General features: G+C 47.8%; 1 protein-coding gene across 7 annotated transcripts in view; it reads right to left on the reverse strand.

The window, feature by feature from the left end:
• The window catches only part of ZNF135 (zinc finger protein 135), a 47,223-nt gene that overhangs the window by 15,216 nt on the left and 12,402 nt on the right, over window positions 1-19,605 (reverse strand). For 2 of the 7 annotated variants that reach the window (XM_075536467.1, XM_075536466.1), the window contains one exon: window positions 18,670-18,960. In XM_075536467.1, coding sequence (XP_075392582.1) covers window positions 18,670-18,772 — 103 coding nt within the window. In that variant the 5' untranslated portion in view covers window positions 18,773-18,960. Of the gene's footprint in view, window positions 1-1,595; window positions 1,839-18,669; window positions 18,961-19,605 lie in introns of those variants that run through there. The other 5 variants (XR_012780835.1, XR_012780834.1, XR_012780837.1 and 2 more) reach the window with 5 other exon arrangements.

Raw genomic sequence — 19,605 nt, forward strand, 5'->3', positions numbered from 1 at the left:
GAGGGACTGGTTACACTTCTGTGGCTGGGAGCCAGAAAGCTGACTTTCACCTCCGAGGGACCCCCATGTGGCAGAGTAGAATGGCCCCACAGTGTGTCTGAGGTGAGAATAGTTTTAAGAGGAGTTACAGGGGTTAGTTGTTTGAACCCACAATCTACAGGAGAAAGAGGGGTATTCTGCCTGCGCAAGGAAGGGGGCCTGGTGGTGGTGTGGTTACCAACAGGGCTGTGAAATGAAGGTAGGCAGTTCAAACCATCAGCTGCTCCTTGGGAGAAGGATATGGCTTTCTACTCCTGATAAACAGTTACAGTCATGGAAATCCACAGGGGCGGTGCTACCGTGGCCTATAGGGTCGCTATGAGATGGCAACGCGTCCTCCACCACCACGACCCCCAATCGATACAGGAAGAGCTCGGATGGTCCAGCTCTTAAGAGGTTTGAACCCTCAGCCACCCTGCGGGAGTCAGAGGTGGTACTTTGTTTCTGTAAGGATTCACCGTCTGGGAAAACTGATGGGCTCATCTGTGCAGTTCAAAGATCACCAGGGCTTTCTTTGGAGGAGCTGATAATCTTTTGGTTAGCAGTTGAGTGCTTAATCGCTGTGCCACCAGATCTCTTTCTCTAAAGATTTCAGCCCCGAGAACCCTTGGATCCGTTCTTCCGTCACCCGCGGGGGGTGGTAGCAGTTGGAGTCAAGGAAACAGCACTTCCAACATGGCCTCTGTGCACAGCAGCAGAGGGGCAGTGACCGCTGCCTGCAGAGAAGGGGGGAGACCCTCTGAGGGGGCTTCAAGCAGTTGGTGTAAAAAGAAAATTGAAAGGCAGTGAAACTTTCCCAGGATTTTAGTGCCTACCACACACCCAGAGGTTTCCAGCACGCGCATCCCAGCTGATTCCCCCTACCCCTCAGCAAAACTCTCAGGCCAAACGGGAAGCGCTTCCTTGTTTTCTCTCCAAACCTTCCCCTGATGAGCCTGCCTATAAGACACAGGTGGGTCCCATCTGAACCCTGGCTCTGTGGTCTACCCTGCAGCTCCAGGTTGGTGGAGGAGCTTGTTGAAAGATGTGCTTTTGAGTTTCCTGCCGTCTCTCCAGCTCAACAGTGGGCGGTGCAGGGGTGCGTCTCCACTGAGGTCTTTGGTCCAGAACGAGGGTCTGACACCCAGAAGAGCACATTATACAAAAGAATTAATGGCGCTTGGGCCACGCCTAGCACACTAGAGTTTCAGTCTATTTGGACCCCACGTTCACTAGGGTACACATCTTGGGTCCCTGGTCTCTCCTTCCTGTACAGGCTAGAACCACAAGAGGTGCAGGCTCCGGAGACGCCTCCCCGAGCCCGCTCACTCCCACCCAGGCAGGAGGGATGCAGGCAAGGCTGGCTCCAGCCTTCCAGGAGTTCCATAAACTCGTTCCTCTTCCTGACCCGAGATCAGCAACTCCCACTCACTGACCTCGGCTCCCTAACCGGGCCCTGTCCCCTGGGCGCCGCACAACAGCGGCCCCCGCCCAGAGCAGAAACAGGTTCGGCGAGACCTACGCGATTGGGCCCACCTCCCCCCTCCCGGCTCGGATCCACAGAAAACCCCACTTACCCGACCGCTGCCGGGACAAAGGCCTAGGTCACCACCTGGCGGGTCTGCGCCTGCGCACGCGGACACTGAACTACAACTCCCAGGGGCCCGCGCTCCCGCTTCCGGTCATTCTCGTACTCGCCCGGTGTTGGGGTAGGCACAGAGGCCGAGGCAACCGGGCTCCAGTTCTAGCGCGAGGCCAAGCCGCTGCTGCCCTCAGCCCTTACTTCTCAACTTGACTATCTGCCAGACGGCAGGATCAAGATCAACGCGTGTCAGGCAGTGAACTACAACTCCCAGTGAGCAGTGCGTGCGCTTCCGTTACGCTCCGTGTTCCGTCCAAACCCACCCAGACACTGGGACCGAGGAAACAGGGTTCGGATCCCCGGAGCTCAGCCTTCGGTCACTCGACGCGGCTCCTCCCTCCCATCAAGCGCTAATCCTACCTTAGGTCGGGCCACAGCCTCGTCTGCCAGTGCGCCTGCGCCAACTGGCGCCGACCTACAACTCCCAGAGGGCTGCGCGGCCGCGGGCGCTTCTGTCAGGATGGTGTGCCAAGTGTTTGTGCCCCAGGTTGTTGGTGTCTACACCAGGACGTTGGTTCAGTCTCATAGCAACCCATGTACAAGAGATTGAAATACGCGGGGTCCTGCACTGGTCTCACAGTCGATACTATGTTCAAGCCCACTCTGCAGTCACTGTGTCAATCTATCGTATTGAAAGGTCTTCCTCTTTTAGACCGCCCTCTACCACCACTGGTCAGTCAGTCTGTCTTATTCTGGTGGCTTGTGTGTTGCTATGATACTGGAAGCGATGTGACTAGTATTTCAAAAGCCAGCAAGGTATGCAGCAACCACTAAAGCTAGGGATGCAGAAATTGAAGAATTCTACCAACATCTTCAGTCTGAGATTGACCAAACATACGGTACATACAAGATAGATATTGGCAAGTGGAGTACAAATGTTGGAAACAAAGAAGAAAGAACAGTAATCGCAAAATATGGTCTTGGTGATAAAAAATGATGCAGGAGATCGCATGATAGACTTTTCAAAGACCAATGATTTCTTCTCACAAATACCTTTTTTATACAATACAAAAGGTGAGTATACACAGAGACTTATCCAGATGGAATACATGTTTGGGCCATGTCCGAACTAGGCAGCCCCCATCTCCTCTCCAGCTTCTCAGGGAGATAGAACTTCAAGGCCCCCATTTCCAGCCTCTTGGGAAGATAAATGACCTATTGAAGTATGCATCTTCTGCCCCAACATTCCAAGGAGCGAATCTCTCCAGACCAAGGTTGGGCAGTCCCTGTCCCAGCACTCCAGAGAGCAGGTTGTCAAACAACAAAGGCACTTCCCACGGATCGTATCCTGACTCAAGGTCCTGCAGCTGCAAGCAAAAAATCTCCCTTCTTGTTGTCAACATCTACCTCCCTAGCTCGAGCCCTCTGTATCTCCCACCGCCTCACAGAGAAGCTGCAATTTCCCTGACCCAACTCGTTGGGTCTCAGAACTTCCTAGGAGCTCAAGATATATAATATTCATATATCATACAAATACATAGTTAAATCACTTTTAAAAGAGTTATATAAGGGTTTCTGGGGGTGGAGGGGCTAAAGGGGAGCTGATGTTAAAGACTTCAAGAAAGAAAATGTTTGAAACTGATGGTGGTAAGCAATTGTAAAATTATGCTTGATCTAACTGAATTATGGATTGTTATAATAGCTGCAAGAGCACCCAATAAAATGATTAATTTTTAAAAAGAGGTGTATAGACATCAACACAATCAATTCTAATGCTCCCTCCAATTGCATTCTTCTGGTCATGCCACCATTCTCATGAATGTTTTCCAAATTATTCCACCACCATTAACATACACTAAACCAGGATGCAGCAGTTTGCTTATTCATTTGCTAGTTGATGAATATCTGTTACCACTTTTCGACCATTATGAACGATGCAGCTTTGAATGTGGGTACCAGGTTTTATGTGGATATAAATTTGACTTTTTCTTGAGTAAGTATCTAAAAGTGAAATTTCTGGACCATATGGTTATTCTACAGCCTTATTGGCTCAATGGTTAAGTATCCAACTGCTAACCCAAATGTCTGTAGTTCAACCTTCTTACCAGCTGTTCTGCCAGAGAAAGAGGTGGCAATCTGCTTTCATGGAGATTTCAGCTTTGAAAACCCCACGGGGCAGTTCTACTCTGTACTGAAGGGTTTCGATGGGTCAAAATTGATTTTACAGTATCAGACTTGTTATGGTAAGTCTATGATTAACTTAATGAGGAACTGCCAGAGTGGCTATGTCTTTTTATATTTTACCTTGCTCTGGATTAGGGTTCCGGTATTTACCAAATTCACCAAAATTTATTATATGTTTTTTATTATTTTTAAATTGCATCTTGATAAGGCTTTTTCACACTTGTTTAATTGTGAAGAAATTTCAATAATACATAAGAGAGTCACTGTGGACTGCTGGCACTAACAACCCAAAGATAAGATAGATGAGGCAAAGCAAGTGAGGTCATAGCTGCAGCATGATGCTATTGGGTACTTTCACCTGGGTCTCTGCCAATAACAGTGGAAAACCAGTGACCTTTAGGATTATCTTTGCAGTGGCTCTCAGCCTTGCTTGTCAGGGCATCATGGGTTCCTGTGGAGCAATGTGCAAGACTGAAGAAAAAGAAGACAGCAGAGCACAGGGGACTGATCTCCATTCTTGGGAGAAACAGAAGAGTCCAGAGTTTATTCAGCAACACTGTTTTGTAGTTCTTGAGGCCTGCAAGCCTCCTGTTATACATACACTTTAAACAAATGGGCAATGTGCTCTTCTTGAATATCCAAGCCCTCAAGGGAATACCTCAAATGGAGTATTTGGTATGCAAGAGACAAGAGATGCAAATTGCTTTTAAGGATGAGGGACAAAGGGAGTAGTAAATGCCCTAAGACAGTGGTTCTCAACTTTCCTAATGCCATGACTCTTTAATATACATTCCTCATGTTGTGGTGACCCCCAATCATAAAATTATTTTTGTTGCTACTTCATAACTGAAATTTTTCTACTGTTATGAATTGAGTGACCCCTGTGAAACGGTCATTTGACCCCCAAAGGGGTTGCAACCCACAGGTTGAGAACCACTGCTGCCTATAGGAGACAGCTTCACAATAGCATTTTAATGGGAGAGTCCATGTGCTTGTGGAGAAAACCACCTTCCTGGAACATGTGCCTTTGGGCGCTTCCCATATCCCGGACTGTGGAGGCATGCCTCTCACTAGGACTGGCTTGCCAGTGCCAAGTCCTGAGAGCAGGCCGCATACACTTTTGTTCAGGTCATCAGGTTGCCACATTTCCCCTTGTTTTGTGTAATTGAGATTTTGGAGTGTAGTGCACTTGTGCTTGTTCAGTAAGGGCTTGGCCTTGGGAATTGTAAGGAATTCCTGTGGTATAATGGACGTGCCAGTCTTGACAAAAATTGTGGAACTGCTTGCCTAGTATAAGTGGGATCATGGTCTGTTATCAAATGGGCTGGGCTCCCCATCATGGCCACAAATGGACACAAATGGCTGATGATGTGCCTGGTGGATTCGCCAGCCCTGGTGGATGCCCACAGGAACCCTGAGAATGTATCTTTAATAGCGTGCACAGCTCCCCAGCATCCAAACGAGTACGAAAAATCCATTTGCCAAAGTGCATGGACTCAACTCCACCGGCTCGCTCCTTATGTGTCGTTTGCTGGCAATATATGCAATCTGGACAATCCGTCTGGCTTAAACCCACGTCAGATAGCTATGCCTCAAGCTGGCTGTGGTTTCATTGCAAACCTTGGTGCCCTGCTCACTAGGAAGCAAAAGGCAGCATCACCTGCTGAGCTAGCATATCTGCATTTACATTTCCCATGGTAACAAGTCCAGGCAACTCACTGTGTGATTGGGCGTGACCTAAGGGGTGGTAGACATGGCTGTGGGATCCTATTTGAATTTGTAAGGTGAGAAAGAACTTCACCTGTCAGAGTTCAGGTATGTTTTCAGATTTGCTGTTTCAATAAAAGAGCATACTTGAACTGCCAAAAAAAAAAAAGAGTCACCGTGTAACCATCACCTTGATCCAACAGGAATTGACACTGTGCTGAAAGTGCTTCGTTTTTCTCTCATCCTGGCAGCCCCGAGGGAAACAGTGGGCTGGGACAGAGCCTGTGGCACAAGGACAGACTATGAGGCCTGTGGTGATGGGCTGGGAGATTCCTGCCCTGGAGCTTCTCACTCTACATGTTCTACTGAGCTCAGCATACACATTTCCACCGGCCTGGGACATTCCTCTCAGGCCTCAGCAAGATGATGTAGCATTTGGGCAGGAAAATGCTGCCCAGCAGCCCAGCCGTGGAGGTCAGATGGAGAAGATCTCCACAGCGTTGGTGGCTTTGCCATGAGCACTGTGGTACAGGGGCAGGAAGGCCACCCAGACACTGCAGAAGAGCAGCATGCTGAATGTGAGAAACTTGGTCTCATTGAAGGCATCTGGAAGACCCCTGGCAAGGAAGGCTGCCAAGGAGGTGACCCCAGCCAGGAGGCCCAAGTAGCCCAGCACGTAGAAGAAGGCCGCTCCAGAGCCCTCCTGGCACTAGATAATGATATGGCTGGGCTCAGAGGCCTTGTCCCTGTCTGGGAATGGTGGGGAGGTGCCCAGACAGACCCCACAGAGAATCACTTGGACCACGGATGTCATTAGGACAACAGAGGTGGAGGTGCCAGGTCCCAGGAATACCTGTAACCTGACCCCTGGCCTGGTGGCCCTGAAGGCCAGGACCACCATGAGGGTTTTGGCCAGAATGGAGGAGATAGCTACAGTGAATATGATCGCAAAGGTGGTCTGGCGGAGGAGGCAGGTGGCAACGGTGGGGCGGCCAAGGAAGAGCAAGGAGCACAGAGCACAGAGGAGCAGGGAGACCAGAAGCACATAGCTGAGAATCCGGTTGTTGGCCTTGACCACAGGTGTGTCCCGGTATTTCAAGAACACCACCAGGACCAGCAGCACCAGGCTGGCCAGCGTGAGTGCAGCTGAGGTCAGCGTGAGCCCCAGGGGTTCATCAAAGTCCAGGAAGATCTCCGTCCTGGGCAGGCAGTGGTCTCTGGCGTTGCTTGCGTACTGATCTGTGTGGCATGGAAGGCACTGCCTCATGTCTGTGGAAGACACGGACCCCGGAACTCGGCGGTGATCTGCGCTAGCGTTCTCATGAGCTCTTCAGAAGGGTTACTTTATGAATTGTGAGTAGTTACCAGGGCAGGATGGGCCATGCCAGAGTCTGGGGCACAAGGAAAAATGTGTGTGCTTATGTTGTTAATTATATTCTGGTTTAAATATATATCACAAAAAATATATACCATCTCAATGATTTCTACATTACGATTTAGTAACGTTCTTCAAGTTGTGACACCATGCTTGCTATTGTTTCCAAATCATTCTATCATCAGCCAATTCACGGCCATCACGTCGATTCTGACTCAGAGCGACCTATGGGACAGAACTGCCTCCGTGGGCTTCCGAGACTGTAACTCTTTACGGGAGTAGAAAGCTTCACCTTTCTCCCACAGAGGGGTTGGTAGTTTCAAACTGCTGACCTTATGCTTAATAGCCCAGTGTACAACCCACCACACCACTACTTGTTATGGATTGAATATTGTCCCCCTTAATGTATATCAACTTGACTTGGCCATGAGTCTCAGTATTATATAATTATCTTTTCTTTTTGATTTGATGTAATTATCTTACACATTGTCAATTGCACCTATATGATGTTAATGAAGCAGTATGCAATATACAGAATTAGGCTGAATCTTGAGCAAATTTCTTTTGAAATATAAGAGATTAAACAAGCTAGCAGAGACCAGGGCGACCTATTATCATGAAGAAAGGATAACTGGGAGCATAGCGTGTCCTTTGGACTCGGGCTCCCTGAGCCGGGAACGTCCCAGACGCAGGGAAATAGTGACGCTGAGGTACACAGAGATGTGCAAAGAATGCTGAAGGGACACAAGACCCTTCCTTCTAAACTGTGATCAAACAAGGAAAGGAAGCCTTCTCCTAAGGCCAGTGCCCTCAATTCAGACCTAGAGCTTCTTGGATTCTGAGAGAATAAATTTCTCTTTGGTAAAGCCTTCTGCTTGTGGTATTTCTCTTATGGCAGCACCAGATTGCCTTAGTTATCTAAGTATGAACTCCCATAAGCAAGCGCTCCATCTCTCCCCTCCTGCCCACCCCGTAACCATGAACAAAGTTCGCTTCCTCTGTATTTGCTGATTTCGTACCAGTGAGATCCTATTTATTCTTTGCGTCCTTCTTATTTTAAGGGCTAGTTTCCCCAAGAGTGGTAGCAGGTATTCTTACTAACACATCTCACCAATCCTTCCTTTTTTGAATCACAGGAGCTACCCACCCCCCGCCTCCCCCACCCTCAAAAAGTCCCAGACACCCCAGGGATGGGGACATTGGAGACTGTGGTAAACTAGATGATGCTTCCCGAAGACGTTCCAGCCCTAGTAGCCGGAACCTGTGGATACGTTATACTGTGGTGTGGTATCCACCTTCCCTCCTTTCTGTCTGCTCACTGGCTTTATCTCTTTTATGTCTGGAAAGAGACAGACTCTCAAAACACATCTTACAGGTTCCTGCCTCATTAACATAACAAAGACAGCCCATCACCAAAAGGGATTCTAACCACAGATGTAAAGTTTAGGATTTACACACAATTCAATCCTTAACAGGGTGGGGAAACCCCTCCCACCCCACCCCCACACAAAATGTCCATCCATGGATGAATGGATGAACAAGATGTGGTATATACATATACAATGGAATGCCACCAGCCACCAAGATGGTTAAATGGCAGTGCTGTTCTGAGGGATTCCACAGCATGAATGAATCTTGTAAACATCCAACTGAGTGAAGCAAGTCAACTGCAAAAGGTCAGATACTGATCATGTCACTTGTGTCAAACAAGCAAGTATTTACACAAAAGCCAGACTCACGCCATGGAGTCAATGCTGACTCACAGTGACCCCCTGTGGGATTGCGAGATCGTACCGGTTTTACAGGAGTAGAAAACCCAGTCTTTCTTCCACAGAACTGCTGGTGGTTATGGACGCCGACCATGCCCAACGAGTAAGCACATACGTAGAAGCATACAATTATTACCGGTTACCACAGGTAGGAGACAGAGGGAAGGAGTGGCCTTTTTCTTGGAATGGATGGTGAGTTTATTTTAATGGTGGTGGAGTATTTTGAAAAAGGACAACAATAATGACAAAATTGTGATCGATGCTATTAAATTGAAAAGGTGGAAGGGGTGCTGACAAATGTTTGGGTTTGGTTCCCACCCCCACCCCCACCACACACACCAAAATTGAGATCAACAACAGCAAACAGACATTTGCTAATGACAAAGTTCTAAGAATGACTTTTGTGTTAGCCTTCTTCTGCTCCCACATACCCCAAAGTTGGAGGCCATAATGACTCTGCTGATTGGGATTTGGGGGTGTTTAGGGGCTGCCTTATCACCTCTGGGATTCAGCCTCAGGGAGCCCTCACCTGTCTGGTTTGCAAACTGCCCCTCTGGGCAGGGTCTGCACTCACAACAGCAATGAGAGGCAGCCTGCAGAGGGATCGGGCTGAAGCCTGGAGAGCAGCTCACGCTGCAGGTGGAGTCTGGGACCTGAGGACAGAGGAACAGGGGTTCAGCAGTGGCCAGGCCGGAACACAACCCTGTTCTGACCCAGAGCAGTGGTGCCAGTCTTCTTTCACACACAGGAAAGATTACTTCCTGTTGGGAAGTAATCTCAGTGGTGTCAGAGAAGAGAGTAGTGACTGATTCACTGAAGTATGTTGCTGTCCTGTGCCACCATGTCAGTTCCAACTCTCAGGGATTTTAGATGACAGAGTAGAACTGCCACACAGGCTTTCCTTGGCTGTCATCTTTACAGAGCCACTTGGTGAGTTGGTTAGCCATTGAGAAATTAAATCATTGTGACAGCAAGATCCCTTCCAAGCAAGCAGATAGCAGGTAAGTCTCTGGAAGACACCACATAGCTTTCTTGGCTCCTCGGCTACGTCTGCCCGTCTCTGAGGGACGGAAAGCTGAGTAGCGCAGTGCCCAACAGCACCAGCCATGCACCTCGGAGGAACTTACATTGAGACCTACAGGGATCACTCCCTCGGGGCCCCCATGGTACACCCTCTCATCTGGGCAGGGTTGGCCCTTCTCAGCCCACTTCCCACCTTCAGGCAGTAGGGATAGGGAGTCTGGCAGTCAGAATACCTTTGAAAGTAGTCTGGGCATTTAGAGCTTCCCCTACTTGTAGAGAAGAGCAGGGCCCCCTTCCCAGCTCGTGCTAATGAAAGGGGATGTCAAGAGAATCTTCTGAAAACTTGGCATGTGTGACCTGGAGTGGAGGGGTCCAGAGATGGTAGTCAGATCCTAAAGGTCAATAGTGAACACGGGCACCTTTAAGGACACACAAAGACAAGGTTGCGGTGGAGAGGCATGGCCTTCCACCAATGTTGGATAGAGGACCAGGACGGGGACCAGTCACTCTAGAGGGGAAAGATAGGGCAGTCTGCTTCTCTAAAGACAGACAAACTTGGAAGCCCTGTGTAGTTCTACTTTGTCCTATAAGGATGCTATAAGTCAGAATCAACTTGACAGAGTGGTGTATGTGTGTGCTCCTGGTATGCCTGGGGTTCTGAGTAAAGAGCCCTGGGTGCTATCGTGGATTGCACATTGGGTTGCTAACCACCAAGTCAGAAGTTCAAATCCACCAGCTGATTTGAGAGAGAAAGAGGCGTAAAGATTTACAGCCTGCAAATCCAGGGGGCAGTTTCATTCTGCGCTCTAGGCTCATTCTGAGTGGTGGGTGGTGGTTATAATGACATTTGGAGTTAGTTTGTCTTTGTCGTGTCCCTGATAAAGATTAGCCTAGGCTGTGTCTTGCGCCAAACTCTTGAGATATGTTATTGTTGTTGTAGGTGCTGTTGAGTGAGGTCCAGCCTGTCGTGACCCTACGCACAGCAGAATGAAACACGTCTTGTTCCTGCACCATTCTCAGCGTCATTGTTATGTGAGAACTCTGTGTTACAGCCACTGTGTTAATCTGTCCCACTGGGAGTGCTCCTCTTTCCTTTGTCGGCGTGATGCTCTTTTCCACGGACTGGTCTCTGGGCTCCTGCGGAGCGCTGAGTGTACTTCTCCCCACACAGTCTGGCTCATTCCTCCCGCGCTCCATGTATGTTCAACATTCTTTGCCAGCATGTTAATCCCAAGGGATAAATTAGTCAGTCTTCTTTACTTATTGTGCAACTTTTCTGTGTATACGGGGCTATTGAAAATACCATGACCTGGGTCAGGTTCACCTGAGTCCTCAAAATGATTTCAGATAAGAAACATTCCATTATCTTCCTATTTAATTGTCCCATGAGCTTTTTGAAGTACCCCTCTATAAAGCAGATGAAACAAACAAGTGAACGCAGAGCTAGGGGCAGAGAGGTGTCAAACTATATGAAGCAGCAGCTCAGTAGAGAAAAGGCTCTTTCTTCAGAGCCAACAGAGAGAGAAAGTTTTCCCAGGGACTGGGCACTGTGAATGTGAAATTCCAGGCTCCTGAACTGTGAAAAATCCTCTTCCTTAAAGCCATCTAATTGTGTTTTCTCTGTGATAGTGGCATATATAACTGAGGTAGATCTGGGGACCAGGAGAGTGGGATGCTGCTCTAAAACATACCTAAAATGTGGAAGCAGTTTTGGAATGGATAGTTTGGGGAATGGGAGAAGGTTAGAAGAGTTTCAGGGTGTCTGATAGCAAAGCCCAGATTGGCTTGAAGAGGCTGTTGGTACAAGTATGGACATCAGAGGCAATCCTCGTGAGGTCTCAGAAGGAAGTGGAGAGAGCTTTAGAGAATGTGTCTATTAGAGCTTATGTCTAGTGCCCACAACAGAAAGTTGCGAGCAACGTGGATATTAAATGTGCTTCTGGTGATGTCGTAAAAGAAAACGATGGACATGCGATTGAATAATGGAGGAAAGACAATGCTTTCTATTATGTGGCAAAGAACTTGTTTGGACTATGTTCAAATGTTTGGTGGACCATCAATTTTAAGTGATGAACGTGACTATCTGGCGGATGAGATTTCTAAGCAAGGTCTGAAAGAGACCTTTCTACTTGCTGTTTGTAAGAGGGAAAAGATTAACTTAAAAATGAATGTTGCATGTAGCTGAGAGGAATTACTGAGAGCCGAATGAAGATTGAATATGATAGTGGAACAGGAGGAAAGTAAAACGAAGTAGAGGAAAGAACCAGGAGGCAAAAGACATTTATAGAGGCATGTATATATGTAAATATATTAATATATAATGATAGGGATATAGGTCAATGTACATATATTTATATGTTAAGTATCAAGGTAGAAGGTGGACATTGGGCCTCTACTCAAGTACTCCCACAATGCAAGAACACTTTGTTCTAATAACCTGGCATTCTGTAATGTTCAACTTCCCGACACAATTGCTGAAGACAAAAGGTGCATAAACAAATGTGGTGAAGAAAGCTGATGGTGCCCGGCTATTGGAAGGTATAGCATCTGGGGTCTTAAAAGCTTGAAGTTAAACAAGCAGCCATCTAGCAGGGAAGCCATAATGCTCACATGGAAGAAGCACATCAGTCTGTGTGATCATGGTGTGTTGACAGGATCAGGTCTCAGGCATCAGAAGACCCTGATATGACAAGCAACCATATCAATGTGAATAAGGAGGGTCAGAGTGGAGACCCAAAGCCCATCTGTAGACAATTGGACATCCCCTCACAGAAGAGTCACAAGGAAGGGATGAGCCAGACAGGGTGCAGTATAGCACCTTTGAAACACACAACATTCCTCTAGTTCTTTAATAACTACCCCCTACTATCATGACCCCAGTTCTACTTATAAACCTGGCTAGAGTTCTGGACACATGGAATCCAGAACAGAGAACCCCTCGGGAACAATAAAGGGAGTAGCGATACCATAAAGGTAGGAGGAGAAGGAGGAGAAAGGGGGAACCAATCACAATGATCAATGTATAACCCTCTCCCCCAGGGGGAAGAACAACAGAAACATGGGTGAAGGGAGACCGCGGACTGAGTAAAATATGAAAATAATAATAATTTATCATTTATCATGGGGTTACGAGGGAGGGGATAAGGAGGAGCTGATACTAAGGGCTCAAGTAGAAAGTGTTTTGAAAATGATGACGGTAACATATGTACAAATGTGCTTGATACAATTGATGTAAGAATTGTTATAAGAGCTGTATGATCCCCCTATAAAATGATTTTTAAAAATGAATGCTGCAAAATGAAAACCGAACATAAAAATTTGGAAAAGTCCATTGTACAAATGAGGTGCGGGTTTCCTACAATTGTATAGTTGGTTACTGCCCAGTCTTGCTAAAGAGATTAACCTTATGATTGATGGATATCATCACTTCCACCCCAGAGAGCCCATGGGCGTCGACTCAAGAGGACAGGGAAGAATGAAAGCAAAGAACACTACCTGACTCCTGGAGCTCTACTGCCACGGAACGGTCACAGGCACTACCCTTGTCCTCTAAGGAAGGAAAAGGACCGTTCTGGAAGGAGCTCAGGGATCAGTAGAAGGGTTTAAAACGTTTTCTCAGTTTTAAATGGGCCCAGGTATTCGGGGTCTCAAAGGGTGGGCTCCAGCCGCCTACGTTTCAGGGTCAGATCTTTCCAACTGGTTTCCCTGGTGTGGGGGTGCCATCAGGGGGTGCAGGGGAACAGGACGGCCATCCCACACTGTGGAGGCAGGGCTGCATTGTCTCAGGGGCAGCATGGGGTCTGTTGAGGTCAAGCTGGTGGGGGAGGGGGTCACCTTTCAGATGACTAGGAGGTCAGGGCTGCCAGTCCAGTTGGTTTGATAAGTGGATCTAGAGGGCCAAGGAGCCTCCGCCCAGAACCCAGAAGGCATGGCCAACACTCAGAGTCTGGAGGGGCAGGGCCACTGCGCGCATCATCTCCGAGAACAGAAAGCAACTTCCCAGCCATGAGAGTTGGTGTGCATTGTTCTGCAGGGACTTGGACTTGCTTGGTTCCTGTTAAGGAGCCCGGGTGGTGGAGCGGGGTTACGCGTAGGACTGCTAACTGCAAGGTCCGCCTGGAGTCTGAAAACACCAGCTGCTCCAAGGCTTGGGCGTTGTTTTCTGTTCTCGGAGATGAGGTACGCAATGGCCCTCTGGCTGGAGGCTCATTGGCCGTGCTTTGCAACACTTAAAAGAGGTCTTCTGCAGTGGATTTGCCTAATGCTGTATGTCTTTTGAGCTCTTGACTGCTGCTTCCATGAGCATGACTGTGGATCCAAGCAAGACAAAATCCTTGACTTCAATCTTTTATCCGTTTACCATGTGGTTCCCTATTGGTCCAGCTGTGAGGGTTTTGGTCTTCTGTACATTGAGCTGCGACCCATAGTGAAGCCTACCGTCCTTGGTCTCCATCAGCAAGCGCTTCCAGCAGGAAGGTTGTATTGTCTGTACATCAGCCTTTCCCCAATCTGATGTCACATTCTTCTTCATATAACCCAGATTCTCTAATGATTTGCTCACTGAATACAGATGATTTGATGATGACAAGTAGGCTGAGAAGATGAAACCCTGACACACACCTTTGCTGATTTTAAACCAGGCAATATGTTCTTGTTCTGTTTACACAACTGTCTCTTGACCTTGTACAGGTTACACATGAGCACAGTGAAGTGTTCCGGGATTCCCATTTTTCTCAAGGCTATCCATAGTCTGTTGTGGTTCACACAGTCGAAAGCCTTTGCATAGTTAATAAAACACAAGTACACATCTTTCTGATACGCAGTGCTTCCAACTAAGAAACATCTGATAACAGCAATGATCTCTCTTATTCCACCTCCTCTTCTGAATCTAGTCTGTCAGTTCTCTGTCAATACTGCTACAATCCTTGTTAAATGATCTTCAGTCAAATTGTACTTGCATGTGATATTCATGGTATTGTTCTATGATTTGAGCATTCTGTTGGGTCACCTTTCATGGGAAGGAGAACAAATACAGATCTCTTCCAGTCAGTTGGCCAAGTAACTGACTTCCAAATATCTTGGCAGAGGCAAGTGAGTGCTTCCAGTGCGTCACCAGCTTGTTGAAACATTTCAGTGATTATTTAATCAGTCCCTGGAGACTTGTGTTTGGCTAAGGTTTTCAGTGCAGCTCGAACGTCTTTCTTCAGAACCACTGGTTCTTGCTCATATGCTACCTCCTGAAATGGTGGGATGTTGACTTTCTTCACCCAACAGTAGCGGGGAAGAAAGGCCTGGTGATCTTCAGCCAAGAACACCCTAGGAAGCAGTTGAACCCTGTAACACACGGAGACACCATGAGTACGAATTGACTGGGGAGTGACAGGGTTTTTATCTTGTTTTGAGTGTACGTGGCATCGTGGGTATGCACTGGGCCACAGCTTGAAACCACCGGCTGCTCTGAGGGAGAAAGATGGGCCTTTCTACTCCAGTAAAGTTGGAAACTCACAGGGCAGTTCTATCCTGTGCTATAGATTCGCTATGAGTCGGCATCCACTTGTCGGCAGTGAGTTTGGGGTTTTTGGCTTAGGTCTTGTGTCGTCCAAATCATTGTTGGAGGCTTCATTGTGCAAATGGTTATGCATTGAACTACTAACTCAATAACTGGTGGTTTAAACTCATCGAAAAGCCACTCAGAATTAAGGCCTGGTGATATGCTCTCTAGAGGCCCCCCGTCTCGAAGACCCCAGGGAGTAGTTCTACTCAGCACACAGGGGGTCGTCACAAGTGGCAGGAAACTGAACTGAACTGAATAACAACTACAACTTGTTTTCCAGGTACTTACAGGCTGCCCTAGAAGCGTTAAAAAATGTGGGCGCTGACTCATAAGGCTGCGATCGAAACAGCTCCCAGATGCCCTCGGTCCGCGCCTGGGTGGGTGAAGTCCTCGTTCCGGAGAGATGCAGCGGAGTCGCTCAACACATTTCAAAATACGGATGCTTCAAACAGCTTCACCAGCCTGTTGTTCCCCCACGCATGAGTTTCATTTTTGTATGAGATTGTCATTTGGAATTTTTGAAAATGATGCTCTGACAGTTATGGAGGTCGCTCTAAGATGCTCAGGGGGTGGGGCAAGGAGAGTGGCCCCTGCTTTGTGCACATCATGAATTAGTTAAAGCAGAACCCCAAACTAACAGATTTGTAGCGTGGAGATGATCAAATGCCTGTTTTATAGGGTCTTTGTCAGAATCTAATGAGCTGATGGATATACTGTACTTAGAATAATGCTCAGCTTGCAGAGAGGAGCCGAATCGTGTGTGCTCTTAAGCACTTTCTCCTGTGAGAAAGAGCCAGGCATTCAGCTCTAGAAACTAAGGATTTAGCTCCAATTTCCTAGTCCAGTTTTGTATTCATTTGTGGCGGGTAATTACCAATGGCCCATTTACAAGCCACCCACAGTACAGTGCTTTCTTTGCAAAAATGTACATTTGTGTTAAAAAGAAATGGATTTCAATGGGAGCTCTCACCCACTGGAGAAGGCCAAGGGTGTAAGCTGTTTTGAAACCTCTGGAATTTCCTTAAAAGTTGAAGTGTAGAATTAGCATGTGACCCAGCGATCCAAGTTCTGGATACATTTACAAACAATTGCATGTACGAACCAACATGTCCACATAAAGGTTTATATAAACATTATCATAATAGCTCAAGTGTGGAAACAACCCTACGTCCGTCATGGGGTGAATACATACACAGAACGTCGTATATCCGCACAGTGACATATTACCAGCAATCAAAAGAAGTACTGACTCATGGTACGACGTGGGTGAAACGAAAACATTGTACCAAATGAAGGAAGAGAGACACTAAAGGCAACAAACGGCATGATTCCATTGATGATTCCCAACGTTCAAGATCGGGAATCCATAGAGAAAAGAAGTAGGTCGGTGAGTTTCCCGGGGTGGGGAGGGATAGGAAGACAGATGAGGTAGCTAGTGGGCACAAGGTTCTATACAGAGTGGATAAAAACACTGGAAATGTGGATCAAGCTGCCTTGAGGCCCTGATGACTGCACCCCCCTGGGGATTGGTGTGACTTCCCCACGAACAGTTCCCAGCGAACTGGTCACACCGGATGCGAAATTAAACCACAAGGACATTGGGGTCTATGAGTGGGGGCTTCTCTCGGTGGTGGCCTCTCCAGGAGCTATTGTGTAGACCCCCACGCCCCCCCCCCCCATCCCATGTCATTATGTTTGTAGCCCAGAGAGACTTCCAGGGGCAGGTCAGAAGGCATGGATTTATCTTCCTGTTTCTTAAATTCTCACTAAAATGAAGCTAAGAAGTGAAACTTGATCCATTCACAAGGATAAAAACAAAACAGATCAAAGAGTCACGCTGTTTTAAAAGATGCCAAGTAGAGGGAAGGCTTGCTTATTCTGGTGACAGATAAAGGGGGTGGAAATTTCCCCTCCCCTAAGGTTGCACAGGCTTAGAATCCACTGGGACCAGGGGGCGAGGGCAGCTGGTACATGAAGTAAGGACAGTCTACCTGAGGAGCAGCTGGGTACATCCATCCCCAGAGGCCCACCACACACCTTGTTGCCAAGCTCCTCTCGGGGCGTGAGTTGCTCAAGGGAGGGGCCCGAGTGGCAGGGGCATGGGGCCCCAGGGAGGGTGGGGGTGAGCATAGGAAGGGTTCCGTGATGGGAGCTCTTACATGTCATCCAGGGAGATCCCCCGAGATCGCCCCTCTGACATGCCCTGCCTGTGCCCACCGAGGTGCCAGCTGTTTGCTTGCTTGTGTTTTTCCCCACGTGGCATGATCTGTTGCTAATTTTTGAGCTTTAGTTTTTTGAAACTACATTAGGAACCTTGTACGCCTGGCACTTTGGACCACATAGCCAGCCCACCGCAGATTCTTTCTTCCCCCTCTGCTAATACAAACACACTGCCTTAGATTGTATCAGACAGTGATGCGGATAGGAGGTAAGATGGACAGGGGAAGAGCATCTCCCTCCACCCCGGTTAAGTAAAGGAGTGTTAGGGACGGCTTTTCTTTGAAGTCCTTGGTGACACCCACCCCCCACCCCCAGTAGGGCAACCCGTCCTGTTGCCTTGCATAGCTTTGCAGTTTTATGACTGCATAGGGCTTGTTTCCACAGGCCTGTGAGCTTCATGTAACGGGAGCCCCTGTTGGTCACTCCACTCACGCTTCTGAGACTTCCCCGATTGTGTAGTAGTGACCCCTGGAAGACAGCAGTCCATTTTCCCATTTTATCTACCCCCAGTCACCCACCACTGAAGTGGATGCTAGGTCCTGGCCGGTCTACAGGGATTTGGGGATCAGTTTGTCAAGCCCCATGCCAATACTCCCTTGAGACTGAATGGAACCAGACTGAAGTGAAATGTCCATAGAAGGAAATAGATGTTTATGTGAAGTTTGAGTTTTCCAGTTCATGAACCTAGTATAGTTTCTATTTAATGTTTTAATAAAGTTTAATTTTTTTCTCATAAAGAAAAAAAAAACACTAGAAATAAGTTCTGGAAGTAGATTTCAGTGATGGCTGCACAGCTCGTTGGCTGTACTGAAATCCACGGAGCTCTGAACTTTCACAGGGTGTGTGCTATGGCATGTGACCGCTCTCGGTGGAGAAAACAAGGGGAAGAGCTGGCACCTGGGGAGAGGCTCATCACAGGAAGAGCTCCAAAAGCTTGAACTCCATCCTCCGGGATGAAGTGAAGCTGGCTGATCTTGAACCGGATTGTCTGGGTTCAAAACATGACTCCAGCCCCTCCGGGTTGGGTGAGCTTGAATCTGCCCTTGATTTTTCCTCATTGGTGCAATGAGAACCATAGATCCTTCACCACCGGACGTGGGAGAATGACAATGTACTGCATGCAAAGCATTAGCAGGGAAGCCGGCCCAGGGGAAGCAGGGTCTCAGTATGATCAGCATCGGCAGTGTGACCATCGCTTATGTTCGTAAGGGGAAAGGCTTGAGCAAAGTAGACTTACCTGGGGGAGCTTGTAGTGTCCCAGTAGCCTGGCCACAGGGATAGACAGAGTGGACCTTAACTCTCCAATCAGGGCAACTCTGGTGGCTTAGCTTGACACACATAGTTGGGGATGGGTTCTTCCTGGCCCGTGAGGAAGCTCACGGCCTTGTGGAGGGCATCAGCCACCAAGTCCCCAGAGTTCCAGATGGAGAAGCCCAGTGTGATGTTGGGAAACAGGTGGGAGTCCCTGTTGATTTCCTCAATGGCAAAGACCAAACCCTGGGCAACCTGGTAGCTCCACATGGAAATGCTGTGGGAAAGAGAAGCCCGTGTATCATTTGCTACTGGTGCAGGTGATGACAGGTGTGAACTCCCCCCCCCCCACCCTTTTCCAGTTTCCACGGCACTAGGGCTTGCACAAAGGAAGCTGATTGCTCAGCGATTAAGCACTGGGTTGCTAACCAAAAAACTCACCATTGGAACTCACTGTGGACCTCCACAGGAGAAAGATTCAGTGATCCACTGTAACCCCAACAGCGAGAACCCCCTGTTGAGCGCACCAGGTTGCTATGAGTTGGATTGACTTGGGACAAACTGACACAGAGGCCTGGCATATGATATCCATGTTTACTTTGCTGTCTTGATCAACACATGTCTGCTGATACAAAGCTTTAAGCTGTGTATGCCCATTAGTGTTCTTACTTGACTTTTTCTGATAAGCTTAAACTTTAGCTGCTCTGTTTATCTTGTGTTTTCCCTTGATAAATATTTGATAAAATGATGCCTGGTTCAACTTTAAATGGTAAAAATTATTTTTTTAAATGTCTTACTTAAAAAAAAATCACACCACCCCTATTTTCTGATGTCAGTGTAAACCCCTAGCCTTTCTTTGTTGGGGAAAACTTTTCATAGTTCCAAGGAAAGTGCTGGCCTTCCACAGACCTATAAACTAAAT

Source organism: Tenrec ecaudatus, chromosome 18 (genome assembly GCF_050624435.1).
Source record: "Tenrec ecaudatus isolate mTenEca1 chromosome 18, mTenEca1.hap1, whole genome shotgun sequence".
Lineage (NCBI taxonomy): Eukaryota > Metazoa > Chordata > Mammalia > Afrosoricida > Tenrecidae > Tenrec > Tenrec ecaudatus.